At 35.1% G+C, this 26,279-nt stretch overlaps 1 protein-coding gene and 1 long non-coding RNA gene across 2 annotated transcripts in view; one reads left to right on the forward strand and one right to left on the reverse strand.

Annotated features, from left to right (window-relative positions):
- LOC136838632 (uncharacterized) overlaps positions 1-26,279 on the forward strand; it is a 242,049-nt gene that overhangs the window by 88,024 nt on the left and 127,746 nt on the right. The gene's annotated exons all lie outside the window — the stretch shown is intronic.
- Positions 1-26,279, reverse strand: part of LOC136838631 (uncharacterized) — a 259,640-nt gene that overhangs the window by 17,985 nt on the left and 215,376 nt on the right. The window contains exon 4 of the mRNA XM_067103920.1: positions 2,265-2,510. Coding sequence (XP_066960021.1) covers positions 2,265-2,510 — 246 coding nt within the window. The remainder of the gene's footprint in view (positions 1-2,264; positions 2,511-26,279) is intronic.

Raw genomic sequence — 26,279 nt, forward strand, 5'->3', positions numbered from 1 at the left:
CTCGTGAATTCTTCAGTTGGGAGAAAGAAAAATTCTTTTTACAAATTTAACTTATCAACTGTTCAGTGCTGTGTTAAGATACAGCCACTCATTGGTGCATCCTTCAGGGGATATTGTTTTCCGTTTTCTTGTCCGATGTGTCTCTTCGAAAACTAAATTGCGAAAACTACATATTTATTTACAAATGGTCTGAAGGTTATGAAAAATGAGCACTGAAGACTCATTTGCAACAAAAGACAATACATTTGATTGATGAAGGAAAAGGAACCGAGGATGATATATGATCGTTTCATGAAAGATGGAAAACGGATGAGGACGTGATCTATTCAAAGAGCGACGCGTGAAATGTTGTGAGATAAGCGATTTGCAATGAACATGTAAACCCTTCTACTACGAAAGTATGTTAAATGGAGTCTCGTACTGATAAAGAAGCGAAGTGCTTACTGATTTAAGAACACTGTCTAAACACAACCAGTGGAGTATATGTACAGTGTATCGATCCATGTGAACAGGCATATACTCATTTATTTCGATATCGAATGGAATAGCCTGGAGTACAAGAAATAAATAAAATAATAAAAAAAATCTGTCCTCGACTATCCTCTGAAAAATGTTGAACTCGGCTACGTTTGTAGGTATGAATGAATGAAACATCAGGGAATGAGGTTCACAGTGGTGACAGGCATTGTGGTCTTCTGACTTATGATTCTCAAATTCACAACCTTAGCCCAAGTCGGGAAATATTGTAGAAGCTGAAGAGTACTTCTCTGGAACAGTACACCCGTAAGAAAATGCAAGCAGCAGTTCTTTCCACGAAGAACTACTGGTACGTGTCTAGGTTAAACTGACAGTTGGTTTTGATGATCAAGACGATGTGCGAAGTATTGAATTTCTTTTAAAAAAAAAGTTAACAAAAGGCCTTCTCTGCGTATGAAAATAATATACTAGTTAAATTTAGATATACAGTATGTCACATGGATCTAAAATAAAGAAAAAAAGCTTGGACAACGCAGGAATTAAGCTAGTCGTTTCGTTTTATGTATCTTGTAATTTGACATGGCTGTGAAAAGGTAAGAGCCTGAACTACGGTTTTTAGGAATTATTATTTAGGAGAAATATGAAGTACTATGTCATATTTCGCAAAACTGCTTTAAATTTACTGCCGATCGGACGGAAGTTGTTTACATATGTATCGTTATATTAATGTAACAGAGATGTGCAACAAGCTTGAGAGAAAAGGTAGAGAGGACTTGAGAGAGATTTGTCTTGAATGAATTTAATAACTTTGCTTACTACCTGATACAAGTATGTTGTAACCTCTATTTAAGATAACTGGAAAGGTAGAAGCAAAAGGCAAAGCGAGAGACATTATTTGAGATATATATAAATGGTATCAGCAGAAGCATAATATACAAAAATCTGTAAACCCACAAAAACAGCAAACTCCTTCACTGACTACAGGTTGGCAGGAAGGGACGCTCTCAAGGTATACAAGGAAATAAGGCGACTAGAGGGACATCATTTTCAGAGCATTACCTGATAAGTAGCTGAGTGGAGCTCGCACGAAGAATTACAGAGAACAAAATGGGCAGGAAAAGTGGAAAAGGAGCAAGAGCAGTCGTTAAAGGGACATTTTAAGAGGCAGTAGAGGAAAGGAATGGTGGATGGAAAACTAATAAAGGATTTAACAAATAGCTATGTGTACTTTCACAAAGTGATCCGTAATGAATCATACTTGAAGATTAATTTTTGAGTAAAATAGGAGAGGTTTTAACTCTTCATCAAAATAAAAAATTTTTAACTATGATGTGCAGAAAACTATGGGATTAATAGACATATACAACGAATGCATTTGTAAATACACGTTTACATAGGATTAACTGGTTACCTTTACCAGAGATGTGTGTAATTCAATACCCACGATGACCTCTAACTTCTCGACTTCTTAGCATGCTTTTCCACTCGCTTATCACTACGAGCCTTGAGTCCGAGGGGATCAAATGAGGAAACTCTTGCCTACCCTGGAGCGACTCGGACCAATCCGCGAGAGATTCAAACGAGGCCGGCTCATCTTGCCATGCTTTGCAGCATTGTGCATAAGAGCTGCCTTAATGAAACCTCCCTTGCACTGGTTCGAGTCCATCCGCAGAGGGCGACGGAGGTTTTTGTGGCTATAAAAATACATATACGGTTATACATATTGAACAAATTTTACATGAATGCAAATACAGGCGAGACTTGTTATCTCCTGTAGCATATCTTACCGTCGGCTGCAGCCACGTTGTAATGGCCAACGTGAAACTTCTGAAAAGTGATCTGGACGATGTCGCCGTGGTCTCTACCTATGGCCACGAAAGTGAGGATGCACTTGAAGCCTTCCGTCTTGGATGTCTCCAGTACGTAGAGAGGGTGAGAGGGCACCGGCGGAGGTCCTGCGCGGGAGGCCGGGGGCGCTGGCACCTCCAGCTGGTACGTGTGGTCCACGTAACCGTAGTAGGTCCGATTGCATACTGAAAAATACAAAACAAAAAAATAAATAAATAGAAAAATAATAGGTTACTGAATTGTGTTGACTACTTTACTTCGCTAATCTGTTTGTTCAGATAATATAATAGTGTGGAATTTGCTCTCATCTTTCAAAAATTTTGACTCGTGCTTCCCAGTTGGTGTTCATTTAAATTAAGCTGACCTTACACCAGCATGAACCCTTGATGATAGAGCAACCCCTAAACGCTGGCCTGATTTCTCTCTCACTTTTTCTCAAACATTCATCCGGACGATAGTGAAGCCAAGTTATTGTCAAAGGATGTGTATCACCGCGTATCGGTCTCAACAGTTCTTAATGCTCTTCTGCCCAGGACAGTGATTCTGACGATCAGGGATTTTCGTCTAAATTACCTCCATTTAAATGATGCGTTGGCTTTATATATATATATATATATATATATATATATATATATATATATATATATATATATATATATATATATATATATATATATATATATATATATATATATATATATATATATATATATATATATATATATATATATTATACACACCCCACATATTGACCATATAAATTTATACCATTTTCCGATTTCCCACTAAGCTTTCAGGGTTGAGGTTACTAGCAACATCCATTTTTTCATGACCATCAACAGACTGATACCTATTAACAGCTAAGAAGACCGGTGGATGATAGGCCGGGACCATTCCGCGGAAGAGTCATTGTAAAAAATGGAAGGTGTTGAAGTCAATATTTAATGTTTCCATAAGTTTTCCTTATTTGCACGTTATGGATGGTAAAGCCATTCCATAATTAATGAGCTCAAAAGCTCATTTACTAGCAGATTCCTGGACTGGTAATAAATGCCTAAAACATGTTATGGTAAATCTTAACCCCATGAAAACTGTCGCATACGCTCATGGGCTAAGATGGAACAGTACTAGGGGATCAGCCTCATCGACTCTAATAAAGGTTCAACACACAAAGTGTTTTTGGGAAGGAGGTACAAAGAGGTACATTACGGAGTAAGTTAAAAGTTCACTAAAGGAGGACCATTGAAAAAACCCATGGCCTGATGATACACACACACACACACACACACACACACACACACACACATATATATATATATATATATATATATATATATATATATATATATATATATATATATATATATATATGTATATTTGTTGAATCTGCTGGTCACTTTTACCAGATACATATGTAATTGTAATAGTAACAATGCTCCCTTAACTTCTCGAATTCTTCGCGCTTTTTTGGATACGCTTGTCACTACAAAGCCTTAAGATCCAAGTGCAAGAAATATGAATATGATGTCTGGTAGCAGGACCAGACATCATAATATCTTCATATTTCTTTCACTTGGATCTTAAGGCTTTGTAGTGACAAACATATCAAAAAACTCAAAGAATTCGAGAGGTTAAGGGGGCACTGTGACTATTACAGTTACACACACACAACACACACACACACACACACACACACACACATATATATATATATATATATATATATATATATATATATATATATATATATATATATATATATATATATATATGTGTGTGTGTGTGTGTGTGTGTGTATGTATTTATCTTCTCAGGTTAGTCCCATTTCTGCACGGGCTTACCGTTTTGGATGAGTCTCTTCCATCTACCCCTGTGGTGTGCTTATCTGTATATATAAAAATGGATGTATGTGTGTGTGTGTATGTTCCAGCATAACTCTGAAATGCATTGGGCAATTACTACTAAACTTGGTATAAATGTGACTTACTGTCGGAAAAGAATACTGAGGGGGTAAGACATCACCAGCACCAAAGGGGGTGGGAGTGGGAAGGGGTGACACAAAAAAATAACCGAGAATGATAGATATTGGTGTCTAATCCATAGTTTTCGAGGTCACTGAGATGAATAGTGACACTCCTGATGCCTTCAAGTCCAAGTTTAGCCCTGATAGGGAGGGGAGTGGGAGGGGATGACATGTAAAAGTAACTGAAAATGACAGATATTAGTGTCCAATCTATAGTTTTCGAGGTTGCTGAGATGAATAGTGATGCTCCTGATGCCCTTTAAGTCCAAGTTCAGCCACAATAGGAAGTGGGGTGGGAAGTGGGTAACATGTAAAAATAACTGAAAACGACAGATGTTAGTGTCTAATCCATAGTTTTGGAGGTTGCTGAGATGAATAGTGACACTCCCTATGTCTTTCAAGTCTAAGTTCAACCCCAATAGGAAGGGGGGGTGGGCGTGGGAAGGTGGTGACGTAAAAATAACCAAAAATGACAGATAGTAGTGTTTAATCTATAGTTTTCTAGGTCGCTAAGATGAATAGTCACTCTCCCGATCCCCTTTAAGCCCAAGTTCAGTCCTGATAGGAAGAGGGGGTGAGAAGGGGTGAAAAATAAAATGTCAAAAGCGCCAGATATTTGTCTAATCCATAGCGTTCGAGGTCACTGAGATGAAAAGTGACACTCCCAATGCCCTTTAAGTCCAAGTTCAGCCCCAATAGGAAGGGGGAGTGAGAAGGGGTGAAAAATAAAATGTCAAAAACGACAAATATTAGTGTCTAATCAATAGTTTTCAAGGTCGCTGAGATGCCCTTCAAGTCCAAGTTCAGCCCCGATAGGAATGGGGGTGAGAAGGGGTGAAATATAAAATGTCAAAAATGCTGGGCAATGTAATTGAATCAACTATCTTAACAGAAAAGAGAGAGAGAGAGAGAGCAGATGGGGTGTTGGGAGGAGAAAAAGAGAAAGAGTGAGAGTATTTATCAGTTGCCATTCAGAGTTTTCCTGAGCAGCACTGGGTTGGTCAGCTAGTATATACAGTATATATATATATATATATATATATATATATATATATATATATATATATATATATATATATATATAATGTATATATATATAATTATAGTATATATACACATATAATTTTATATACTGTATATATACACATATATGATTTTATATACTGTATATATATATATATATATATATATATATATATATACAGTATATAAAATCATATATGTGTATATATAATTTATATATATACATACATATATACATATATATATATATATATATATATATATATATATATATATATATATATATAATGTATATATGTATGTATATATATAAAATTATAAGTATATATACACATATATGATTTTATATACTGTATATATATATATATATATATATATATATATATATATATATTATATATATATATATATATATGTTTACATATTTGAGAGAAATTTGTTTACACGCAGCATATGTAATTATTCTGAAGATATGTATGAGTTGCATTTCATTGTTACTGCTATTTTACTGTTTTCTATGATCTTAGCAAGGAGTCTCTTTTAATCGTTTTTTTTAATGTTCACCCAGTTGATTGATGGTATGTTTTATGGAAAAAATTAAAGTACACAAATAGTTAAGCGTTGATATCCACGAAAATTTTACCAGATTTCTCGTCTCTGAACGTTCATGCTTATGTATGCAACCATTCATCGTCTCACTGTGTACATGTTGCTGATACACTTTTGTAGTGACAATTATATGCAACGGAGGCACTCTCAGCCCTTCGCATGACACCTGCAAGGAAGCTGTTTCGACTCTTCATTGCTATCGGAGCAGACGGCTGTCAGACGTAAACCTAAACAAACAGTGCCAATAGTGAATATCTAAAAATGGGGCTTACAAAGAGAAGCACATGTGACCGAGTGGGAATGACGAAAAGGTATCATTTGTGATGTTCATGAACAGAGTGAACAACACCGTCGCAGTAATTCTGGCGGGCATTGTTCTTCGCCTTTTGATGTTCACATAAAGCGGAATGATCTCAGCAGAGATTTTTATTATATTTCTTTTTATTGAACGCCGTTTTTTGTTTCATGAGACTCGATATAGTAGTTGACACTGTTTTGGCAACAGTTGCCTTGCCTTGTTAAAACGCTGCCTCACCTGTATAGCAACGTTTAAATAGCAGTATGATTAAGGCTCCAGTAAACTGTTTGTCATCTAATGCTGGACACGGTAAGATGATAATCTGTCCCAGAAAATAGACTCAAACATACTCGATATAGTCGGATAAATTTTTTAACCTACTACCATTTTTGTCTTAATACCCTTGATCTTTCGTGAATCGTATGCGTTTAAAACAAGATATATCAAGCATCACGTTCTCGAGCGATTTTGCAGACTGCAAACCAATCAACTGATCATACATGGTGTGGCATATTAGCCAGCCGGTTATGGAAAACAGATCATTATTTAAAAACCAACAGAATGATATTTTCCCTGCTTTCTGAGTTTTTATTACGAGCAGTTAACATTGTTACCCCTAAGATATGTCACAGCTCCAGACAAGTAAATCAATAAATCTGCTCTTCAAACCATTTTTTAGCTCCACAGCATCACTCAGTTGAATCATACCCTCCTTCCCTAACGCTTTACGAATCATAGGAAACAACCAGTAATACACAGGTGTTTTCTGAGAGATGAGTAATAGTGCACAGGACGCTCCAGAGATCTATTTTAGAGTATCAGAATTTCATTGGAAATTGAGAGTAATGTCAAGGATGTGGCGAAGCAGATATTTAAAAGATTAAGAGTTGTTTTCATAGTGCTATGTTATGTTGTGTTATAATGTATACAAGTTCATCAATGAGACAACTTAGGATCGTTCATGACCTAGTGTGTGTGCTGTTGCTTATGAAAAGTGTATATAAATAGGATAATTATGATTTATATATACACACATCCACACACCCACACACACATCCACACACACACACACACATATACACACACATATATATATATATATATATATATATATATATATATATATATATATATATATATATATATATATATATATATATATATAATCGTGAAGCTACAAATGTCGCTTAATATCGAATTCACGCTACCTCAGGATATCTCCGTTGGAGAATTGTCGCCGAAGGGGAATTTATATAAGTGATAAATGAATTGGAATCGTCGGGACACGAACCCGTGACACGAAAACCTATTCAGCGACTCCAGTGGACGTTAACCATTGATAAAAATTTCATAATAAGAGCTGCGTGTTCCAAACGCACCAATGAACTGTCATGGCGGAGGTGGGTCATTGCCGAGGCTAGTACATTTCCCCGGTCACGACGGGTAAAAGCAGTACAACATCTCGGCATAAGACTTATACCTCTCTTGATGGCTCAATGGTTAACGTCCACTGGAGTCGCTGAATAGGTTTTCGTGTCACGGGTTCGTGTCCTGACGATTCCAATTCATTTATCACTTATATAAAATTCCCCTTCGGCGACAATTCTCCAACGGAGATATCCAGAGGTAGCGTGAATTCGATATTAAGCGACATTTGTAGCTTCATGATTGTATATAAATCACGGTGTGATAAAAATTTCATATATATATATATATTTATATATGAAGATTTTGTATCATACGACAAACAAAAAAATCCTCACGAACCACCTATTCTAGAGTCGTTGCTCATTAAGCATTTAGTTCCCCAAATTAACACCCAAACTTCTTCCTTCCAACTGTATTTGAGCTAACGTTTCTACTTTTGTCTTTCCTTACGTCATTCCCTCTTCCTTTCTGTTAACTGAAGGTTGATCGGCGGTTTAAGCTTTTAAGTGAATTTTTATAATTGGTTATTTTTAGTCATTTTACTTTTTTATGGAGTTTTAATTTAAGACAGTTTCTTAATGGATCATATTTGTTAACGTATTCCCAGAAGATGTGATGATGTATTAAGAAACGTCGGAATAAAGAAAAGAAAAATGTTGAAATAGGCCTGTTTCCTTAGCCCACCCGTGCTTTAACACACACACACATATATATGTATATACACATATTCGGTATGTATATGTATATATATATATATATATATATATATATATATATATATATATATATATATATATATATATATATATATGTGTGTGTGTGTGTGTGTGTGTGTGTGCTTATGCGTGCATAGTTTAAGTAATAATGGTTTACATTCATTTATATACGGTTACAAACTTATTTACAGACACATTTTTCTCCAAATAGCTTCTCTGTAAACTTGTTCCTGATGTCTACACAGTTTATTTATTTAGTTGTAGACTGTTCAACGTCTGCTTCCTTCCCCACATCTTGTGTTACTCTAGGTTTCTTTGCCACATACTATTTTTCTTTGTATCCATAACCTTTGCGGTCTACCCCTTGTACTTATTCATGATGATACTACTGCCAATATTAATTCTGCTTTGAACCACCAGCACTCTTCTGTTGTTCTCACTCATCCTGGAAATATTCTTGCATCGATTAATTCTGATATCGAGAACTTAACTAGATGGAACCTCCGAAACTTTGTCAAATTCAATGCCCATGAGACAGTTTCTACTTTACTCCCTTCTTCCATCCGGTTATGAAATGTATGTAGCGAAAAGGAAATTGACATTGTCTTTTTTATCAACATTTTAAGTTTTAAGATCGCATAAAACTATTATTGGAGAAATCCCCATCGGGCATTGGTCATAATGCTAACTTTCTTCATAGATAATTAAGTATACGTTTTAAGATCGTTTCACCACTCCATTTGATAATGCTGTGCGTTTTCCTTATTCGTCCGTGTGTGGAATATTGCTCTCATATCTGGGAATCATCGTCTTGTGGTTCGTTCCTTGATGTGGTTGAATGAAAGGCAATTCGTTTTGTCAATAACACAGTCATTTTCTCTTCACTCGACCCTTTTTCTTTCTGTACATGTTTTGTGTTGTTTTTTTATAGGTACGATGAGTGTCCTATATATATCTATACTGGTATATTATATATATATATATATATATATATATATATATATATATATATATATATATATATATAATATATGTATATATATTATATATTCATAGATATATATATATATACATATATTATATATATATATACAAATATATATATAATATATATATATATATATATATATATATATATATATATATATATATATATATATATATATATATATATATATATATATATATATATATATATATATATATATATATATATATATATATATATATATATATATATATATATATGTATAATTTTTGTCACTTATGCACGGTGAATTTGTCTTCGTACAGGGATACTAAGCCACAAAGACCTTATAATGTTGAATTCCCTATACATGGGAATAACTTACGCCTAAAGATTATTGATTAGTGCTTTTACCATGGATAGCATTCAAACCTGTGCCTTTGATTTTAGTTTACTCGATATTAAACGAGATTTGTGGTTCTCTCTCTCTCTCTCTCTCTCTCTCTCTCTCTCTCTCTCTCTCTCTCTCTCTCTCTCTACACGTTCACACACATTATATATACTGTATGTGTGTGTGTGTGTGTGCGCGCGCGAATATATGTATATATATACTGTACATATATACATATATCTGCTTATGCATCGTTCGTTATTGGCAAGGTTACCACTCGCTCAAAACAGAAAAGGAAAATCTCTTGGTAGTTGAGTTGTTATGACATTCGTTCCTCTTTTAGTTTTTCATTATTTAACTGAAACTTTGTTTAAGAGGTTTCCCCTCCTATTTTCTTCGCCATTATCTTTATCCGCATTTCTGCAGTTTTAATACGGCAGCTTGTCGCGGGATAACGTGATGCTTGTTACTCAAATATGGGGATTTTGAATGTTTTATTTATGCTTCTTGTTTCCCTTATCTCTTTTATGCATGTGTTCGCAGACATGCTCTTACATTTTAACGTGTGCGTATATTTCATTCTAAGTATATTTGAACTTCTGCGTGTATATACTGTATATGTATATGTGTGTGTGCATATATATATATATATATATATATATATATATATATATATATATATATATATATATATATATATATTTATATATATGTGTGTGTGTGTATGTGTGTGCTTGCATATGTGTCTGTGTGTGTATGTTTGCATTTTTCTTCACCATTAGAGCATTTTCCCTAAAAGGGAAGAAAATACAATGCTTAACGCCAAATTCACTTTTAAGCTGCCGAATCGTTGATGAACCTTTCTTTGCTGATAACTTCCATATTCTCTATATCATTATCCGCTTCATACACCTACGCAGTAGGCTCATCAGTAGTACGTCGAACGCCCTTGCACACTGCGTCCTTTAGAACCTGAAGTCCTTTCTTTCCAAAATGGCTTTCACGCTATGTGTCCCTCGCTTCCTGACGCTCCGGAATTGAATGCGCTTTTCTACGATTTATCATTTTCCTTTTTTTTTGTGACCGAACCACCTCAAAATACTCTGATTCGCCTTTTCACTCACAATACCCTTCTACCTTTCCTCCGTATCTCTGTATTTCTCACCCTTTTCAGTTCTTCTTGCACCCCCAGCCCTTACCCAATATACGTATATGTGCTTTTACTCTGCCCCGGTTTCCCCTTTGGAAGGGTGGCGCCAAAAGGATGCAGGCACAAGTCTAAGCAAGTCTTCTGGGGTGAATTTGCTAGCCTTACGCCATTTTTTTTGGCCCTAGCAAATGCAGTTGCTCATTTACAAATGGAGGAGAGGTGGGCGGGATTCTTTGGAAGATCCCCGTACCTTGCAAACTTGAGATGAGTGTTGCACCATTGTATAGTTGCCATGTTGCAGTAACCCGTTTTCCATGGTGTCACTGTTTTACTGATGAGACGAGGAAGCAACCCTTTATACATCTTACACCTTACTCTATAGTCACCTTTGAGCCTCATTGCATGTAGATTTCTCTACGGATGCTTTTCCATATTTGTAAGCATAACACATGGTCAAGTACATGCAACCAAGGAGAGAATGCTCAGAGCACAGAATTGCTTATGCTCGTATGAACCTCAGGCCATCTTTAAATATTTATTTATATTTCCGGGGAAATTCTGCGACAGGCTGAAATGGCTAAAAACAATAAAATTTTTTCAATGGATTTTTCATTACGTAAATAATCCGTCATGCCGTTTTCATTTATCGTGATTCCTTCATGCATTTCCCTCGTGTTGTTCATTGCTGCTTCAGCCTGGTCATTTCCGTTATTATTTCACAAATGGACATGGTAATTACAGGTGGGGGGAGTTCACGGCAGCCTAATTCACTGCCTTATTTTCAGGAAATCCTTTAAATCCTGGGATTACGGTAATAGGGCTATCTCGCCCAATTTCTTGTTTTTCGCAGACGTCTCCATTTTCACATTGATTTTAGCTGTTATAGATAGTGCCAAAATTCTTGTTTTTATTACAGTTGTATTTTTTCTTTACCAAAACGCCCTTTCCTGACGGCTTGATAACCTCAGGGAAAAGAGGACATGATCTCTGCTATTTGACAAGTACTCCTTTTTATTTATTTATTTTGTTTTTACTGAGGTATACTCTTTCATTCAAGTCTTTTCACCGGCGCTGTCTCTATCAGTTCATCTACATGACCAAAAAAACTCATATTATTGTACCTCGGTATATTTCCTTGTCACCCATCACAACCTTACTACATCGTTATGTCTATACACTTCCTATGCTTTAACTCTGCTTTACTCTTTAATTATATAATAAGCAGACAGCTCTTCTCAACTCCCATAACCTTTCTCTGGCATTCTCATTCAAAATCCAACCTTTGCTTCCATAAGGACGATTATTATTATTATTATTATTATTATTATTATTATTATTATTATTATTATTATTATTATTATTATTATTATTATTATTATTATATCTCTCCCTGTGCAAATACCCAATTTCAATATCTTTTCAAGTAACAAGAACATAAAACGAAAAAATGAAATGAAAACGCCGTGATTGCAAGGCATGGCTGTTGACAACTGGGAGAGAGAAAAGGACGATTGGCTTAGGTCTCTTCAAACAAGAAACAGAAAAGAAATCTCGTTTTATCCGAACGCGGAGAGATCGCTTTTGACTATTTCAAACTGAAACTTCTTTTGTATTTTTTCTCGGTGTATCAATTATTTTATCGGAAGTCTGTATCACCACGTATAACAAAGTTGACACAGAATACGGAAACCAATAACAATTAAAAAAAAAAAGTCATGTCGAGATCGACATAGCGGCTATATCTGGAAAGAGAGTATTTTAAGGATGTGAGAGCAGGTCCCATGAAATGCGGCTATTTTCAAAATCGTCCCTATCCGTACAGGAGTTTCTATATTTTTGTTGATTTTTGTCAAAGAGGTTCCTTAAAAATATATATTTCCGGGAAGGAAAAAATGGAAGTCTCTGATTCATCTTTCTGGTTATGTACGCGAAATGACTATTTCAAGAAAAAAAGTCCCAGTAAAAACAAACAAAAAAATAAAGAAATGTTTTTTTCCTATTTTCATTTTTTTCAGTGTGTGTTGCTTTTAACACCGCCTTGTACGAGTATTACCACGATAAGGAAAAAATAGATTAGAAAGTCTTATCGGAAAAAAGTCGTTTCTATTTTCCGTTGATGTCGTTCTACCACTCCGATACTTTTTAAATAAAATTGCATTCCATTTTCTAGCCTTTTCCACCTCAACAAATACTAGAGGAAAAGGTCTCTCTCTCTCTCTCTCTCTCTCTCTCTCTCTCTCTCTCTCTCTGACCTTTTACTTGTTTTCTTTTTCTTTTCCCCATTTTTTTCCAAAATTAAACCTTCAAAATCCCGAGTAAAGTGTATCACACAGCTTAATCTTGTTAGCTTTTTTTTGAAAATGGTTCAATAAATCCAATTTAGCGCTGTGAAAGCTCCCAATCCAATGGCTATACGTAGAACGGAATTGGCTACTGGACAATAAAACAGAAAATAGGATCTTCCGCCATATGTAAATGAGACCGCAGTTTTACTCCCCGAATCTGCTCACGGGCCTCATGCCCCGGTGACGAATTTTTTTCACCTCTTTCTTTTTTTTCTCACATGAAAAATTCTTTGCAGCATTTTCCAGTTTAACTGCATAAGGAGAAGAAGAAGAAAAGACGAATAAATCTCGTCATTCTTTTTTTCATTCTTTCCTTTCTCTGTTCCCAAATTTTTCTATTCTTTCACTCCAATAGCTTGTGACACTTCAACAACTCTGTCTCCATCTATGGGAGACAAGACTAGGACAGAATCTGTGGATATAAAGCGTTTTATCATGAATACGCACATCTGTTTTGCGATAACATCCTTTTTATCATTAACTTAATGTTTAATGTTTGTCTTTAGAAATCTCTCTCTCTCTCTCTCTCTCTCTCTCTCTCTCTCTCTTTCTGTATACATTATATATATATATATATATATATATATATATATATATATATATATATATATATATATATATATATATATATGTGTGTGTGTGTGTGTGTTCGTGTACTGAAAAGTCACGTTAAAAACTGTAATTCAAGTTCTGCGGCAATTTTTTTTTTTTTTATTTACATGTTTGGATTCGCAAAAATATTAATAAACGACGAAACATTTCACATTTGAAACCCGAACTAAGCAGTTCGTTGATCGATAGCCCATCAAAGTTAGTTGCGGCATATTCATGTTTGTCCCTTGTTTTCATAGAGTCGTTGTGTTTGAGGGTCCTCTGCGTATGACCCATCCAGATGAGATATCAATGCTTAGATCATCAATGTACCTTTTGGGAATGATAACCGCAATGTGTGGTTGTCATTTATGATGCCAATTGTACTCTACTGTAGTCCATCGGGAGAGGAACTTTCATCTTAAAGTGGCACTCAGTCAGTAGCTTGAATAGATTCTTAGAAGCACGTCAGATCATCCATCACTAGGACGAACGAGCTGACTGTATGGAAAGACTTACCATTGCTAGGTATCGATCATCCTCCCAGGTGGCCAAGGTTCACTCGTCAGGTTACTGCATTCCACGTTTACTTTGTGGAGATCCAGCAGTCAAAAGATCGCTCGATTGGTAGACCGCTCCCTTTATCGCTAGTCCTTGGAATTTTCCCCCAAGTTTTACTTGGCCAGACCCTTATAAATTTCTTTCATAAGGAGCTGATCTGCCTCCTCGGGTTTAGGCTTGTGACTTTTTGCTTTCTTTTTCTGTCCTTTACGGTTAAGCCAGTACCCATGAAAAAAGAAAGATAACTGTCTATATCACAAATTCCTGTACTTATGATAACTAAAAGCTGTCATGCTCAAAAGAAAGGCTAGCAGCTAAATACCCACGAAAAGTGCTCCTGACACGTGCATGAATTCATCTGGCTTTATACAATTCATTTATAGAAGAATAATCAACTGCTAATCACTAAATCAGTCTAATTATCATCTGCTGCACACACATATACAAACGACTATATTTTGGTAATATCTCTAGAATATTATCTTAATTACAAGCAACCTATCACCCATCAAGCATGGAAATCCGTGTACTAAAGTCCTGGGGATACATTTCTACTCCCCTTCATATTACGAAGCTCGCCACGTTTGGCCTCATGCGCGCGTTTTCCTCTCGAATAGTTTTATCAGTGAGGGCGGTTGGGTGTGTGCAGCCTTGTCTGACCTGCCTTCTTGATGAGATAGAGAAACGAGAGAGAGAGAGAGAGAGAGGGGTGGGGGTGGGGGAGAGAAGTGAAAAAACAAAGAAGAAAAAGTGAAGGAGGAAAATACCATCTGGGGAGAATTAGGACATGGAAATAGAGTGAAGGTTAAAGAAAGAAAAAATAAAGACTGAAGATTTGGCGAAGGATTCAGAATGAGGCTGGTTAAATGTCTCAAAAAAAGAAGTGGGGGTTGGGCAGAGTTGGCCCCGGGGTTGGTTGGGGGTTAGGGTTTGGAATAAGAGGATGTTGGATGAAAGAACGGAAAGGGGTTGAAAATAAGTATGGAGAAGGATTCAGGATTTTCTTTTTGACGGTGATATTGACAAAAATTAACATAATACAAGAATAAAAACTTAGCGAGTGAAAATTCTCCGGAAAGGACAAAGCATCCATCTAATAATGTAATAAAGAAGAAAAAGCTATCGTGCAAGACTGGAGAGAGCAAAAAGTCCCAAGAGAGGAGAAGAAAATTCAACTCCTGAAATAACTTTTCACAGTCTGGTGGGTTTTTATCTCCCCCTCTTTATAGGTTATGTGGAAATGTTAAACACAATTTTCGCGAGATTTTTATATTGCCTTACTTTTGTGTAATTTAGGCTTTCCTTCATATCTTTTTTTCTGTGCTGATCTCTCTGGTTATGTGATTCATTATAAGGTGTTTTTATGTCAAGCATGCATCATAATTCCGCCTGTCTGTCTATCTACTTGCCTATCAGTACATATTTCCCTTTACCAGCACGTAAGTATATCTAGGCCTAGCTGTCTGTTGACACTTACTGCCCTTTCTTGCCATTTGTGTTTGTTTAGAACACCTCGATGTGTTGTATAGCAAGTATGTATGCAACTATTTATGTATAAATAAACGTGAGTGGCATTTTCTTAAAGGTACCCTTTCTTCAAATAGCTAAATGTTTTTGTTACTTAAGCACCCGTTCATGCTTTACATGGATGGTTGAGTACACCATTTTATAAGTTATTCCGAGAGCTTCCAGAAAAAGCAAACCTCTTCCAAGGCTTAACAGTCCTCTCCCCAAAACCCCTTCACCCCAAACTAACATTCGTATCTCTCAAAATTTCATCACTTGTTGCCATTCACGAAAATTCTCTATGTGAAATTTTCGTAAAAACCCACGAGTAACGTTTTGCGTAATCCACTAACAAACATACAAGCAACCTGAGCCAAAAGCATAATCTGCTTGCCTGAGATATAAATACTTCTTGATCATCCGCCATCACCTGAGCTAGTACATCCTGTTAATTATGATTATCATGACTGGAGGGGTATTAAAAAGCGAATATTTGGCTGAGTAAATGACTAAGAGAATTAAGTTCTTTTATTCATGATCCTCGCAGCCAGAATTACGGGTTTGCGAGGAATACTTTTAATTTGAGGTCGTGGCCTCTTATAAGACTATTCCGGGTCCATAAAGGTCCTGTCAGTTATCAGTCGCTTTTCTACTTCTATATTCCACCTCCTATTGCCATTCTCATTTGAAGTAACGATTATCTTTAAAATGGTATACAAGCAACACAGCAGTCTTCTTGAAATTATGAACCGGATTTTTTAAAGGCATATTTAGGGAAATATGCACTTTTCCAGATACTACTCTTTCACGAATGCTATAACTTTTTAAAGGTACCGATATTTCAGAAGAAGATAGAAGCTCTGAGAAAAGAAATCAGAAGCTGTACTTTCCTATCTTTCCAAAAGCCCCAAAATACGAACAGCACACCCAGCATTACTTCACCCACCCTCTCCTGATCTGTGGCCGGAAGGCGACCTTTGACGGCCTCTGCTCGTCCGCCTTTACTGCAAACAGGAAAACGCTAATAGATCACGGACACGACAAGAGCATGGCGTACCGAGGACCGCAAAAAAAATGAGCATTTCCATTTTGCAAGATGGCAAGCAACTTCAGCTGTGCCACGAAGAATCATAAAACACCTTGGCCTTCCCAAGTGACGAGAGGGACACCCACGGAAAAACGATCATATGTCATCTAGAGTCTTGGTGAGGAAGGGAACATGGAAGAGAAAAAGAAGGAGGAGGAGGAGAAAGAGGAGGGACACGAAAATGGTGGCTTTAGTCGGAATACAACAAGAACTTGATGATGGTTAAGAATGACAGAGATAAATGGAGAGGAAAGCGGACAAGAAACAAGACAATCATATAGCGCAGTCCTGTGCCAAAAGAAAATCAGTATTTTCACGTATTTATAAAATAAAGTCTTTAAAAAGTGCAAAGAAGAACATAGGTGACACAAATAACCGTTAAGTATAATAACAAGACAAATATTAAGAGGTCGAGAGTATATTGAGGGTGAGCAAATTCAGTGAAGCACTTCGCTTAAGAAAAAATTTCACTAATGTATTTCTTTAGGTACAGGATTCTTGCTTAGCGTCATATGAAACATACACACACGCACACGTATATGTATATATATATATATATATATATATATATATATATATATATATATATATATATATATATATATATATATATATGTATTTTTGTGCGCGTGCGTGTATTTATGCATGCATGTAATACTTTCTGTCCTCCTATGCTTCAATTTTCCATTAAAATCCTTTATCTGGTCCCTTCTCCCAAGGATGGCAGTCACGCGGGCTTTAAGCCGGTAGAGGGTCGAGATCCTTGCGGTCACGCAATCAAGAACTAACTTACTAAATTCACTGCATGTCTGTGTACAAGTATACCTGTGAGCTGATGTATATACTTGGATATATTTTCACGTGTATGTGTGTACATGGATGTAAATTTACATAACGTGAGAGATGAGAGGACCGAGTTGTGAGTTTGAACGATGAAATCTGTTCTCGTCTAAGAGTTCTCCTTTCGCTTTTAGTTCCTCTGTGAATTGGAATATACAGCTTTCTCACGGGCTAAAGAAATGCTCCAAGTTCGACCATTTATGGATTGCAGTAGTTTCAAAGCAAGACAAGGGAATATGTATGCCAAAATGTGGAACGGAAACCCTAAACTCCATCCCATTCATAAGGACGAGGAAGGATTGTTAGAGCTTTAATCAAATTGAAAGCGCCGTGGCTGAATTTCACACAAGGGATGTCCTTCACGGCCTTCCTGTCCTGAGACTGATGCCGCCTCCCCGTGATGACAACCGGCTTCCTAATGCCTCCCGCAAGAAGATATTGGACTCCATGTTCGTTGTCACGGACCACATGATAAGAGAACCCACCCACCTACCGCTGCCTGATTGGCCAATTGACCCGTCCCCATCGTGTTTTACCCTTTCACTCTACCGACACAGCTTTATTCCCATTCGTTATTCGTAATAATCGGCCATCACTGTAGATGCGGATGGTGTAATTCTCTCTCTCTCTCTCTCTCTCTCTCTCTCTCTCTCTCTCTCTCTCCATGAATGCATGTGCAGATGATATCAGAGATACTAAAGAGAGGGAATGCATTCATTTCGATAACAGTATTCGTATAATCTTCGAAAATGTGTAATTTTATTTTGACTACGATGTTACATGAGTATTGAAAATTAGTCCATATTTCAATTATAATTGCCCTAATTGTGAAATAGATTTTGATAAGAGCTATTTGAGAGCTGCTTACTATCAATTATTAAACTGACTCCTGGGAAATGAATAGAACCTCGAACGGTTTCGCTCTTTCATTTGAATCATAAAAAATAGTCTTTCCTTTACAATGCGTTTAATTTTGAAATTAAAGTAAGAACTGGACGTACAAAAAATAGACATTGCTTGCATATGGAGGCGGGTAAATGGCTACGTCGAGCTTGCAGCATATAAAATTCTAACGAAAACGGATCAAAGATACGGAAAAAATCAAATACTGCGTGTATTTGTTGAGATACAAAGACTTTTAAAGCTTCGTCCAACTTCTGTGAACTTGATCACTGAAATTTTTTCAGTTATCAAGTCCACTGGAATTGGACTGGAGCTCTGGATTTGTGTTTCTCAAAATATACTCTTATTTTCTTTATTACCTTAACGTATCAGCATGCTATTTTAACTTTAGATTCTCCCTTATATAGGTGAATAGGTTTACATATATACATACATATATACACATATACATTCAGTACATACATATATACATTCATATATATATATATATATATATATATATATATATATATATATATATATATATATATATATATATATATATATATATATATATATTTATTTATTGTATATATAAATATACATACATAGATTTGCAAGTGAATTGTTAGTATACATTGCTCAGCAAGAAAGGAAGCCTTCTAAACTGGCCCATACTACATGCTAGTGAGTTACATGTTTATTCATTTGCTGTATTTTCCACTTCTCTATATTGGGTGCCTTTTGTGTCGATGCCTGTAACAAGCTTTTGTTGACTTATAGCATTTTCGCTCACACGCTCACACTTATACAAACATATATATACAGCATATAATACATGTACATATGTATATATATATGCATATATATATAATATATGTATATACACATATACAGTATATATATATATATATATATATATATATATATATATATATATATATATATATATATATATATATATATGTATTTATATGTAGATATAAACGTATATAAGTAAAGAGGTATATATATATATATATATATATATATATATATATATATATATATATATATATATACTGTATATATATACACATATATTGCCTCAATCGATTTTATAAACCAATTATATGTATATATATATACACATGTATATAAATATATTATATATATATATATATATATATATCTGCATTTATGTTATACATTCATATATATACATATGTATATATATACACACACATATATATATACATATACATACAGTATATTCAGTATATATTACATCTATTGATTTTATCATAAGCCAGTTATATATACGTGTATATATATATGTGTGTGTATGTATTATGTATGTAGGTATTTAAATTGTTCATAATAGAATCGATAGAGGGATATTTTACGGGGTAGAGACCATATGATGCAGAAAACAATTTATTCAGAGCACTGTGTGTTTGAAAATGTAGGTGGGAGAATTCCTGGTTTTTTTGTGGAAGTGTGTCTGATACAAGGGTCGGTTATATTTTCTTGGCTTTTCAATATCCGTGTGGATGGAGTAATTCGAGAGGTTAGGGAATAGACCATACATGTAGGTAGAAAGTTGTAGCATAAGAAAAGTCATAGATTAGGATTAGGTGAAGCAAAGTACGTAGCGGGGTATGGAAGCCAAGGTGGAAGTATAGGCAGTGAATGCTAAGCCAACTCTCTTTTATGAAACTAGAGAGTGGAGGTTGAAAAAGAATGAAAAGAAATTAGTTGAAGTTGTTCAAAATGGCGTTTGCGGAGTAGAAATTAGTTGAAGTTGTTCAAAATGGCGTTTGCGGAGTATATAATAAGCTGAGAAATGTTGAGATCCGTGAACGTGGTAAAAACGTAGACGTAAATGAAACGAAGGATCATGGTATTTTGAAATGGTTTGGTCGTGTGGAGAAAATGGACACGGATAGGTTGGTGAAGCGTAAAATCTAGAGGTAAATGGGCCCCTGTGAGGGATATTTGAGCTGCTGGTGTATGAAGTGGATAATGCTGTGGCAGTTTACTGCAAAAAGCTTTCATCCATGACTTATTAGATAAAATATGAATGTTCCATTGACCATTGTAATTTTTCCTCATGATTTACCCTACCCCTTTTAGTGAAAAACGGCTTTAAACGGCTTTATACTATATATATATATATATATTGTATATATATATGTATGTATATATTTATTTATATATAAATATAAATATAGATAGATAGGTAGTTAGATATTTGTATGTATGTGTACATACATAAACACATAGATAAATCAGTTGATAGATAGATGGATAGATAGAAAGATGAGGATAAAGAGAGAACCGACAGACAAACAGAGAGAGAGAGAGAGAGAGAGAGAGAGAGAGAGAGAGAGAGAGAGAGGGTGCCGGGTAAATTCAAATGAAAAATAAGGAAGTAAAATGTTATTTGTCCAACGAAAATATAATATTATATAACAAAATATAGGAAACAGTGGGTCGCAATGCTTTCTCTAGGGGCCCTTCAATAAAAGAAAGCAGTCTTATCTTTCTTCCAGAGAAAGAATTCTTTTTCTTTGGAAAATGAAACAAGAGAAAAAGAGGTGAAGTGTTTGAAATGTTTTTCTCGTGTAATCCTTAACAGCAGGCTAGATGAAAATTATTTTTATTTTCTATTCTAGCTTTAAACAGGCCAACGCGATGAAGACCTTTGTAGTTGTACGAAAATCAGCACGTATTAAAAATCCCTATTTTTTATAATTTTTCTAGTTTAGTTATCTAGAAAGATGTTTGTAATATGTGCAGTCATTAGTATACTGAAAAGTTGAACGTTTTCTTACAAGGCCGTTAATAATATTAGTAGATCCTCCCCACTTCCTTCTCTCTCATGTTTATGAATTTTCGTATGGATGTAAAAGACTTCACTCCACATATGGGAAATAACTTTCATTTTACTGTCGATATTGAAATGTCGGTTTGTTTCTTTCCTCCCAAAATACAAACGTACTACGGGTGAAGCAATTCCAACTCCAAGGTGCTATGTATGGTGTATGAAAAGCCTAAGGAAGATTAAAAGTCATTCTTCAGACGTCGTTAAAAATTTTGATTACCGAATTTTTAGCCACGTCAGTGTCTGACACGGGCAAGAACTTATTTCCCTATTGTTAACTTAATGACCACTGACATAACCTCACAATCAAGACTCGAGTGCAGTTGCATGTGAAAGAAAATACATGGTGTGCTACGTGTCACACGGTATTAAATTGTACGTATGGTCATTGCTATTATTATTTATGTAACGCAATATTTTTGTGTTCAAAGTTTCTGGCATTATTAGCCTCACCGCCCTCCAGTAAACTGGATTCATTCATGCCGTATTACTAGGACTACAGTGGTTATCTGTGCCCAATAAAATTTGGTCAGAGCCGCTATACGAGTATGCACGTATCGGTGTATCTTTTGCTGTAAAGAATGTCGCTGGTCAATGAATTATTCTTGAGGGCAGTAGAATCTTAAGCGCAAACATTTAAACAACAAAAACAGAGGAGTGAAACAAATATATATATATATATATATATATATATATATATATATATATATATATATATATATATATATATATATATATATATATATATATATATATATATATAGTATATATATATATATATATATATATATATATATATATATATATATATATATATATATATATATATTTATATATATATATATATTATATGTATATATATTTATATATATATATATATATATATATATATATATATATATATATATATATATATATATATATGATATATATATATATATATGTATATATATATATATATATATATATATATATATATATGTATATATATATACTGTATATATAGAAGTCGCATTGGCCACTTCGGCGTCTGATCTCCCCCATTTAACCTTCGTCTGAACACCATTTATAAAACTTGAACTGGCTACCTAGAGAGAGAGAGAGAGAGAGAGAGATGCTCTAAGTGGCACTTGAGGCTTTATAAATGGCGTTCAGACTTGAAGAATATATGGGACAGTTTGGATGTATGGGTAGCCGATTCGTTTTCTAAATGACGCTGAGGATACATATATGAAGATTAATGTAACGGATGACGGAGATTACGGCCGATCGTTGCTATCTCTTCGTCATTCTTTCGGTATGCACCGTGGGAACTTCATTCTGCAACAAGAGGTACAGCTACTTGTCGGTATAATCACTGTGGATGTAACTCTGAGCCTCCCGTCGCTTCTGTCTTAATTTGCTCTAGGTTATGCCAATTAGTATCTGCTTTCTTTGGATATCATATGCGGATACATTTAAAACGAAATATTTATTAGATGCCCAAACTTACTGGTGTGCAGTCACACGCTTATGCACCTCACATTAACAGTTTATACTTACTGATTTTTTTTTACTGTATTGTATATGACTATCTCGATGTTTTTGTTAATTAGTTTTTTCACGTATCTGTCTTTCATGGTATATAGTTTCAAACTTAGTATAGAGCTATAGATTAGTAACTCAAATTAATCCGGGGTCAGGATATTTCCGTCCGTTCAATAGTTTTCTTTATGAATATTTTTTTTTATTAAGGAAGATAACTACAGAAAGCTGAGGATTCTGCTCTTGGAGTAACCATCCGTAAGGAAAATATGACTGGGCTTCTTTGAATTACTTCAACAGTTCACAGCATTTTTATCTTTTTATGTCCCCTATTAATTTTCTTCATCTCTTTCAGTTAACCATTATTCCTCTATTCTTACCATCATTGTTTTGTGATCATACAGCAACCTCATCATTACTATTCAACCTCATACTGTAAAATCTCATAGCTAGTACAGTTCACTTCATCATAAGTTTCTCATATTCACCATCATAATAATCATCTTTATTATGCTAATCATGTCTGTCATCATCGTTATAATTATCGTAATTGACACCATCTTTACTGTCATCCTTACCGTTATCATCTACCGTATCTTTATCTACGCCATAGTCACTCTTATCATTATTACCATTATATCAGTAATAAAACCGCTACAATTATCGGTAACTACCTTATTATCACTGCCATCTCATCACTCTCATCATCAACCTTATTCTCTCCCTTTTCTTCACAACGAGCTTGATTCATTTTATCTTTGCACCATTATCACCCATATATCTTCACCGCTACCATCATCACCACCCTCTTAATCACCAGGTTGTCTTTTCATCACACTCATTAAGCTTAATGAGACACAGGTCAGGTAAGATGCCATCGTATGGGAGGAGGCTGACAAACAAGTCTCTTTTATTTACAATGGGAAAGCGTCTACTTATGTGGCTTGGCCCTGATCAAGCTGAGAGAGAGAGAATTAAGTAAATAAGTCAGAGGAGTAGGTGGAGAGAAAGAGAATTGAGTGGGAGTAATTAAGAGATAGAGATGGGAGACTTTAGTGGAAGTAGGTACAGTAATATATGGAGAAAGAGAAAATTACAGAAATAACTGATCGGCGAGAGGAAGGGATGGAGGAATTGAGTACACAAAGCCAGACAAATGAAGGAAAAGAGAATACGAATGCATGCTAATAACGACCGAGAGAGACAGATAGTCGGACAATGTCAATGCAAATAAATTGGAAAGGGGAAAGAAAGTAATAAGTTTGGGGATTGGCTACTATCAAATTATAAATCGTGTATATAAATTAGCAATAAAATTGATGAAGGAAATGAATGAAAGCGATAAAATGTATTAAAAAATTAAATATCCTCGGGGGGAAAAAATGAGAAAAATTGGCTTGTAAAGGTGAAGTGATTTTGGAAGAGAAGACAGAGGATGATAGATAGGCAGAGATTACGATAGGAAGAATGTAAAAGTTAATTGAATAAAATTATCAATTCCGGTGTAAAAGTAAAATGGATATAATAATTAACGCTTGTAGAATGTTTGATTAAGGCTACATTAGGTTCTTCGGCAGTTTCCAGGGATACTTTTGTGGGCATAGACGGTATAATGATTTATGTCCTATCTTAACTAATTACTACTGGAGTGCGCCAAGTAGGAAATTTCTATTTTGGTGTGAAATTGAATTCGCTGCGTTAGCTAAGTTTGCGCTTCAAGAGGAAGACAAGGACGATTCGAGTTCTGAACCAAAAAACACACATATATATATATATATATATATATATATATATATATATATATATATATATATATATATATATGTGTGTGTGTGTGGGGATTTGTAACATGTACACATTATGTATGTATATGTATATATATATGTGTATATATGTGTATATATATATATATATATGTTAAATATATATATATATATATATATATATATATATATATATATATATATATATATATATATATATATATATATATATATATATATATATATATATATATATATATATATGTATGTATGTATAGATGGACAGAAACAAATTCTAACACAATATCGAACTGAAAGCGTGATATGGTGGATCGCGGGAGAACATACAGAGAACGCTGAGGAAAGGAACAAATCCAAGGAAAATATCTTGTCGTCTGTGTGGAATGAAGTGGACTACAATCATACACTGTGCATCATAGATTCTCAGAAGTCCTGTTTTGTGCCCATGTTCTAAACCTACGAAGAATCTGGAGGAAAATCCTTTCTCACTTATCACCGTCTTCATTCAATTTGTTAGGTCAGGAAATATAAAAGTTCTTCACTAATTCCTCACTTCAAGAGGGAAAAATTGAAAGGTAATAAAGTGGTCGGGGCTTTATATTTTTATATTTTATGTTCACGTGCCTCCTTCCCCCATATCCCAGTGCCCCCATTCAGAGGGCATTGAGTGTTTTCGCTTTTGGATTTACGATGCATTTGGGAGGTTTTCGATATTAATATTAAGGCCTCAATTTGAATATGAAGTTTATTAACGGGCGATAAAAGTGGGGCAAGAGAGCGTAAGGTCACTTTAGGGCTTTTAGGAACAGGAAGCAGGCAAAGGGGTTATAGAATGATGAATAAGAGGCAGAAAGACTGGGTAGAGAGAGAGAGGGGGAGAAGAAAGATAAGAGAAGAAAGGAAATGGATAATACTTATCATAAAAGGAGAGAAACCTAGGACAAAAATCAACGATGTAAAATATAGACACTGAGCCCTTTCATATAACTAGAAAACAATTTTCAGCCATGAAAGAGGCGCTCAAGACCTAAAAACTCGAGAATACCTAAGTAGAGTGGCATTAAAAGAAGGGTATAGCCCAGAAAAAAGTTAAATCGGTACGCTGTCTAATACCCACCTCTCTCTCTCTCTCTCTCTCTCTCTCTCTCTCTCTCTCTCTCTCTCTCTCTCTCTCTCTTCCAAGTCTTGAACTGGAGAAAGAAATCCATCTCGGTAATGAGGTAAAAGAATTGCTAAAAGGCCTCGGAAGCGTCCCTCAGGGATAGAGAGGATGGCTGGTAGCTGGCTCGGTGTGGCCGGTAGGATGGGCTGGCAGAGTGGGCTTCCTCTACTGGAACCAAGTCGAACTGCAAGTCCATTTACT

This window comes from Macrobrachium rosenbergii, chromosome 5, assembly GCF_040412425.1.
Source record: "Macrobrachium rosenbergii isolate ZJJX-2024 chromosome 5, ASM4041242v1, whole genome shotgun sequence".
Taxonomy (NCBI): Eukaryota; Metazoa; Arthropoda; class Malacostraca; order Decapoda; family Palaemonidae; genus Macrobrachium; species Macrobrachium rosenbergii.